The sequence below is a fragment of the Phytophthora infestans genome, genomic scaffold (assembly GCF_000142945.1).
Source record: "Phytophthora infestans T30-4 supercont1.7 genomic scaffold, whole genome shotgun sequence".
NCBI classification, from domain to species: Eukaryota; Oomycota; class Peronosporomycetes; order Peronosporales; family Peronosporaceae; genus Phytophthora; species Phytophthora infestans.
In genome coordinates, this window is record NW_003303752.1 from 2833826 (window position 1) to 2841542 (window position 7717).

Genomic DNA, 7717 nt, shown 5'->3' on the forward strand with positions numbered 1-7717 from the left:
ACATCCTTTCGTGGGATTGGTGTTTGGGCCGGCACCGTTGCGTTGTTCAGCTTGTTATAAGCGTGAACCAGACGCCACTTTCCGTTCGGCTTACGAACGCAGAAAGTCGGCGTCGAGTGCGGGGATTTCGACTCCCGCACCATGCCTGCCTTCGCTTTCGCGGCGAAGAAGGCATCAATGACCTCGCACTGCTCGCGCGGGAGAGGCCATTGCCTCGTGACACAATAGTTTGTGCCGTACGCATCGATCCGGTGGGAGTTGGGTCGGTGGGTGTTTGTTCACCACGTCCGCGTACTCCGTCACCAAAGGATACACCGGATCCTTGGGGTTCTTGAGAATCTCAGAGCCCAAGCGCGCCTGACGCTGCTTGTTCATGTCTTCTAGGACGCTCTCGTCCAAGACAGAGGAGGAGTTCAGCTCCTCCTGAGTGGTCTCAGGTCTCATGAGTACCATCTCAGCAATCTCTCCAGCCTTGAGGTTGGTCAGTAAAGACTCAGCCGTCATTTCCTCGAGGTGCAGTATCTCTGCAACCTCTGGCAACGGTTCCAAGTGGACACCAGATGCCTTGACGGGTACGCCGGTCTCGCCATCGAAGATGTGATAACACTCTTCCGCCGGCCTTGTCGGAGGAGCCCGGGCCCTGGACTCCGAGTCGCTTGAAGCGACGTCGATCGGAACGAAGTTCGGATCCGACTTGAGGCGGCGGCGGCGTCGTTGCCGACGGCGGCTGTGACGGGGAGCTTTACTGCCCACGTTTAGTAATGTCGTCGCTACGACATTCGAGACACTCGTGGCCTCGTGTGATACTGTGGTACCCACACAGAAGGCGTGTTCAACGCCTTCCTCTTCAGTTAAGGTCTGGGCGACCGCGTGTGGCACTGTGTTACCCACACAGGAAGCGTATCCGACGTCTTCCTCTTCAGTTAAGGTCTGGGCGACCGTGAGTGGAACTCTGTTACCCACTCTGAACACGCTGTTCTCAGTGTTCATGACAGCTGCAGCTGTCTGCGGAACTAAGTTACCCGCCTGTGGACCTAAGTTACCCACTTGGCCAGCGCCTTTTCTGGGTGCGGCCACCATCAAAACATCCTCGGAGTCGTCATATACGTCGACGTCTCCCAAGCACCTGCCGGATGCTTTGGTACCCTGGCAGCCCTTGCGGGCGCCCCGGGTCCTGACAGAGGTGGGAACATGACTCACCAATGCTCTGTCGGACTGCGCAGGGCGGCTGGCACCGATTGCCTTGCCTCGCCAGTCGATCCAGGTCTCGTGCTTCTCAAGCCAGGGCATGCCCAGGATCATATCATATGGATCCATATCGAGAACAGTGAACTGTTCGAGGCTGTCAAAGTCTTCAAACTTGACGGCCAGATCCACTTGGACGTTGGGGACAGTGACGACCTTCCCGTCGGCCAGTCGCACTGACACCGTCCCGTTGCCCTTGCTTTCTCTCAAAGCATCGGACAACGTGTTGCTGTTACGAGCAACCGTCTGGCGGCGTGCGAAATTCTTCGACGCCCCAGAGTCGATCAAGATTCTAAAGGGATGATCGTATCCCCGTACACATCCGTGTACTACGAGCAGCCCGCCGCTGCTCTTCGCCGATTCGAGAGTGCGAAGACTCTCAGGGGCTACGTCTTCGTGGTACGCGCCACCTGTGCACCCATCACGAAGACTTAGCTCTTCCCCAGTAGGGCGCCCCGCCCCTACTGGTTCCCGGCGTTCCCTTGTCCCCGGGATCCTGGCTTCTGCCAGCGACCCTTGAGGACGGGCTTGGGGAAGGACCGTCTGCGGAGTCTTTCCGCGGGACTGGCGGGCTTGAAGTGGAACATCCTCCCACAGCCGAAGCAGGAGATCTCACGCTGTTCGGCGGACCCGAGTTCCATGGGAACTGGTCCGTTGGGGCTTGTTCGACCGGGAGCCGACAAGGAACTCCCAGGCCACGCGGAGGCCGGCGTACGCGCCTGGCAATGGCTGTACCCTTCTTGAAGAGCCACTTGAATCGCCTCTTCAAGGGTGCTTGACTGCAACCGGAACAGCTGAGTGCGTGCATGGCCCACTCGAAGGCCGTCCATAAACACAGTCATCTTGATGTGTTCGTTGAGTGGGTTTCCCACTAGGGACGCCGTGAGCTCCCGTATCTCTTGCACGTACTCGTGCAGCTCACGCCTCCCTTGTTTACACGAGAGGAAGCGCGAACGCTGGCGGTACTCGTAGTTCGCCGGGAGGAACGCGGCTCGGAGCTGTTCACACAGCTGAGCCCAGGATGTGAAACATCCAGGGGATGTTGCTTCCCGTGTGTACACCCAATTCTTAGCACGGCCGCTAAGGTTGGAGAGTTCAAAAGCAACACGAGTTGCTCGGTCGAGATCAGATCCACGTCCATCGCGAGCTCAACTTTTCGGACCCAGAAGTTAAGGTTCTCGCCTTCCTTCCCTTCATACGGCTTTACCTTCAGCCGTATTGGCTTCAGGTGAGACGGATTAGCTTCCACCGCCGGAGCCTGCAGGTTCCCCCGCACATGCGCGATGAGGCCCTGCTCGTACGCGTCAAATGCATTGACGCGCTCGAGCTGCTCAGCCGGTGTTGACACCACCAGGCTCTGCAGGGCCTCCATCCCGAAGATGCCTGTCATCTTCCGAACCGACTCGAACTGAGAGTCGTTCAGATGGGAGAAGTCGTTCCTATCCATGGCAACGAGCTTCGGAGAGGTTCAGGTAGTCTACCCGCGGTGGCGTGGATTGACTACACTCCGCGCCATAACTTATCGACAGGGTAAGTTCCTGCCAACAACTTGGCCAATTGGTTTAGTTCAGAAACGCCGTTAAGATATGACACGCAATTTATTGGACAAAATACTCTACACGTTAACGACATCGATTTCGACGTCCTTAACAGGGCTGATATACAAATGAACCGATTTGGCACTGCGACAAAACTATCGGCAGATTGGCGTCCATATAAAAATTAAGATTATCAGAGTGATGGTCACTTTGTCGACAGCCACTGGTTTTGTGGCAGGCACCGCTGCACGCGCCATTCAGAGTTTTCTCGGCTATATGGCAAGCAAGCCACGAGTGCAGGACGAAGAGCGCGGGCGGATTAAGGGGCTGTTTGAGGCGAACTTGTCAAAGAGCCAAATTGCCAAGCGAGCGTGGCGCTTAAGGGGGACGATCACACGCGTGGTGAAGATCGTACCAGCTGGAAAGCGTGCGGGGCGGGTCGACTACCTGAACCTCTCCGAAGCTCGTTGCCATGGATAGGAACGACTTCTCCCATCTGAACGACTCTCAGTTCGAGTCGGTTCGGAAGATGACAGGCATCTTCGGGATGGAGGCCCTGCAGAGCCTGGTGGTGTCAACACCGGCCGAGCAGCTCGAGCGCGTCAATGCGTTTGACGCATACGAGCAGGGCCTCATCGCGCATGTGCGGGAGAACCTGCAGGCTCCGGCGGTGGAAGCTAATCCGTCTCACCCGAAGCCAATACGGCTGAAGGTAAAGCCGTATGAAGGGAAGGAAGGCGAGAACCTTAACTTCTGGGTCCGAAAAGTTGAGCTCGCGATGGACGTGGATCTGATCTCGACCGAGCAACTCGTGTTGCTTTTGAACTCTCCAACCTTAGCGGCCGTGCTAAGAATTGGGTGTACACACGGGAAGCAACATCCTCTGGATGTTTCACATCCTGGGCTCAGCTGTGTGAACAGCTCCGAGCCGCGTTCCTCCCAGCGAGCTACGAGTACCGCCAGCGTTCGCGCTTCCTCTCGTGTAAACAAGGGAGGCGTGAGCTGCACGAGTACGTGCAAGAGATACGGGAGCTCACGGCGTCCCTAGTGGGAAACCCACTCAACGAACACATCAAGATGACTGTGTTTATGGACGGCCTTCGAGTGGGCCATGCACGCACTCAGCTGTTCCGGTTGCAGTCAAGCACCCTTGAAGAGGCGATTCAAGTGGCTCTTCAAGAAGGGTACAGCCATTGCCAGGCGCGTACGCCGGCCTCCGCGTGGCCTGGGAGTTCCTTGTCGGCTCCCGGTCGAACAAGCCCCAACGGACCAGTTCCCATGGAACTCGGGTCCGCCGAACAGCGTGACATCTCCTGCTTCGGCTGTGGGAAGATGTGCCACTTCAAGCCCGCCAGTCCCGCGGAAAGACTCCGCAGACGGTCCTTCCCCAAGCCCGTCCTCAAGGGTCGCTGGCAAAAGCCAGGATCCCGGGGGCAGGGCGCCCTACTGGGGAAGAGCTAAGTCTTCGTGATGGGTGCCCAGGTGGCGCGTACCACGGGGACTTAGCCCCTGAGAGTCTTCGCACTCTCGAATCGGCGAAGAGCAGCGGCGGGTTGCTCGTAGTACACGGATGTGTACGGGGATACGATCATCCCTTTAGAATCTTGATCGACTCTGGGGCGTCGAAGAATTTTGCACGCCGCCAGACGGTTGCTTGTAATAGCAACATATTGTCCGATGCTTTGAGAGAAAGCAAGGGAAACGGGACGGTGTCAGTGCGACTGGCCGACGGGAAGGTCGTCACTGTCCCCAATGTCCAAGTGGTTCTGGCCGTCAAGTTTGAAGACTTTGACAGCCTCGAACACTTCACTGCTCTCGATATGGATCCATATGATATGATCCTGGGCATGCCCTGTTTTGAGAAGCACGAGCCCTGGATCGACTGGTGAGGCACGGCAATCGGTGCCAGCCGCCCTGCGCAGTCCGACCGAGCATTGGTGAGTCATGTTCCCACCTCTGTCAGGACCCGGGGCGCCCGCAAGGGCTGCCAGGGTACCAAAGCATTCGGCAGATGCTTGCCTCTGATCCTGGATATTGCCGTTGGCTATCCAAGCAGAAGACTATCTTAGGTGATGATAGCGATATTGCTTTGTTCTAAAAATAAGGTTTGTAAATGATGATGGCTCATTCCTGTTGACTTGGGGAAATTATAAATCAAAAACTATTAAGCAGATTCAATCAATTGATTCTAATTACATTATGGCTTAGTAAGAATGAGTTCGTTCAGACTAAATGCCCGAAGCTTAAGTCTGAGGTCGATAGAATATTTTTTTAATCTATAGTTAAGATAGATGCGAAGAAGACCTCCTTCGCGTCTTAGCTAGCCGCAGTTGCGTCGTTAAAAACCGCAGCGGTTATTTTAGAAGCTTTAGCCCTATCCTCGAAAATAAATTACGCGAAGAAAAAAATGACGTCGTAATGTTTTAAATATTACTACTGACGCTTCACACGTCACTCTGCTTGTCATCAGCCATCCTTCTTCTTATCATCATCCCTTTTCTCGCCCACTTCCTTGCTCTTGCCCGCTGCTACTCTCCTGGGTCTGACTGGTTCCCGTTTGCGTGGGTGAGTTCTGCTGCTCTTCAGATCCGCGAAGACTGCCAGCGCCAGGCCGACGCCCAAACTGCACATGGTTGCTCTTCGTTTGCGTCGTCAAGCCCCACGATGCATCTGCAGGCCCAGTGATCGAAACGACAACCGCTGCGGCTAGCGCGATGACACAAGTAATCTTCATGGTGGTGGTTGGGTCGGGTAAACAGCTTGCTTAGCTACAGGTCAATTGAAAATTCTTTGGCTCAGTAAATTGCTGAATGAACTCCTGTTACACCATTTCAGGTTCGTTCTCCCCACCGCAGGAGTTCGATACAACCACCCCAGAGCCGACTTGCACACAGGACCGGGCAAATCTCAGTTCAAAACACCCAATGCCTGAGTTCAATACACACAGGTGTCTCTTTTATTTTTTTGCCAATTACTGCGAAAGCACCAACTTTTGTCATTTCGAGACCATTCGAGAATTCAAAGGCATCCATCCATTCATCGCTTCGCCTCGCGCCCCTTTCGTTTTGGCAGAATAGGTAACACTTACCCTGAAGACGTTCGTGCACGTGTCCTCGAGGCAGCGAAGGAGGGTGAGAACTGGCGATTGGTAGCAGCTCACAACGGCGTTGTGGTGGAGACTGCGCGGGCTCGGGTGGAATGGTCTCGGTCCTATGTGCAAGTCGGCTCCGGGGTGGTTGTATCGAACTCCTGTGGTGGGGAGAACGAACCTGAAATGGTGTAGTCAAGGTGCTCTGAGAGATGAGAACATCACTCAAGCTTCATTAATTTTTCGATCCGACATTTTAAAGTCACTCGGTATTACTTACAGACTTCAAATCGATTCTTCCCCTAAACTCTTACTACTTCAATGCTTGCGATGCTATCACTGAAATAGAAAAGTCCTCAGTCGTTCCTTACAAACACCCGTACTTTAATCGAGCTCAACTGGGCATTATTTGAAGTTTACGACCTCATCCATCTACCGCCACCTTCGTCATTACCGCATCTTACGATGCAGCAGGAATATGGACATGCGGCACTCTGGATCCTCGCATTCCTTTACAGCCAATTGGATCGTCCCTAATACAAGCGATTCCTGTCCTGTGACGGCGACGGAGAACGTGAACGCATCCAACCCACGGAAACCAGCGTCCGGGACGTACTTGACTATTCGATCTCCAACCACTCTCAGTAACTTCAGCGCTCTGTCGCCATCAAGACCCACGTAGTAGTAGGGGTCGAGCTTAATGGCTGCTAGGCATTCTGCGCTACATACCGAAGACGGAAGACGCAGCTGACGCTCACTAAGGTCGCGCAGTCTTTGCACCGCTCCATATTCCTGATAGCTTAGCATGAATTCTTTAAGTTCGCGCTCCCAATTATTCGAGGATAGCTCAGTATAACCATTGGGGGAGTATCGGCGGAGATACGTGTCTGCCTCAATGGAATCCAGTAGCCCATTGCCATCGATATCGAGGTGGTCGCGTTCTGTCTCGTCCAGACCGTCCCATGTCGCGGTAGAGCGTGGAGTTGAGCCTGGAAATCCATGAAGTAAGACACCGTTTCTCCTGCTTGGTTTGTGATAAAAGCACCACAGTCGGAGATGCCGCCTGCAGTGGTATTCGGTCTTGGTGGGGTCAGGTTGCTCCCATTAACTGCCGTATCCTCAACCGCCAGAGTCCATGCACCTTCACTTGGCATACCACCAAATGTATAGCGGAAAGGCTCTTCAAGGGACCCACATTTACCACCTGGATGATACGCCGCTCGAACGGGGGTTCCGCCGGCGTACTGCGACAAAACGTGACTCTGTTCCGTGAACACTTCAACTTCCGCTATCGACAAAACTCCACGGGGCAGTTCGGCTACGAGTCGCACGTATTGCGCCTTGGTACCAAGCGGAGGCATTACTGAGATAACGCTACGATTTGCCTGACTTTCGTCGACGCGATAAGAAAAAATGGCTCGAGTGTACTGTAGGCATCCGCGAAACTCTCAACGTCCATTACAGCCGAGCTGTCGAACAACCAGACCCAGAACGGAAACATGGGCTGTTCCGTGTCTCGCACCGACGTACTGACGCTAGGCTTAGACGGTTCTCCCTTCCGGTATCACTATCATTGTGGGGCACCGATCCGGATTTTCCTGCCCCACCACAGATGTCGTTAACGCCAACCGCTAGAGCTCCTTGTGGGTTATCTAGGAACGTAATATGCTACGTGAAAGCTCCATTCCGTGACAACGCGGCCTCCCAGGGCTCCCGTGTAATCAATAAACGAGGTATGGCGCTTCCTAAAGCCATTAATTTTGCTTAAATCGACTCTCCGCGTCCGACACCTGACGCAGTGATACAAGCTTTCTCGTCCGCAATCATCGCCACTGCGTTGTGACCT

General features: G+C 54.4%; 1 protein-coding gene across 1 annotated transcript; it reads right to left on the minus strand.

The window, feature by feature from the left end:
• Positions 1-6321: 6321 nt before the first annotated feature.
• Positions 6322-7372, minus strand: PITG_05371 (uncharacterized protein; the record flags this gene model as incomplete). Its single annotated transcript, XM_002998980.1, has 3 exons — positions 6322-6816; positions 6885-7298; positions 7358-7372. 3 exons carry the CDS (start codon positions 7370-7372, stop codon positions 6322-6324), a joined length of 924 nt encoding a protein of 307 aa, XP_002999026.1.
• Between the last annotated feature and the right edge of the window lie 345 nt (positions 7373-7717).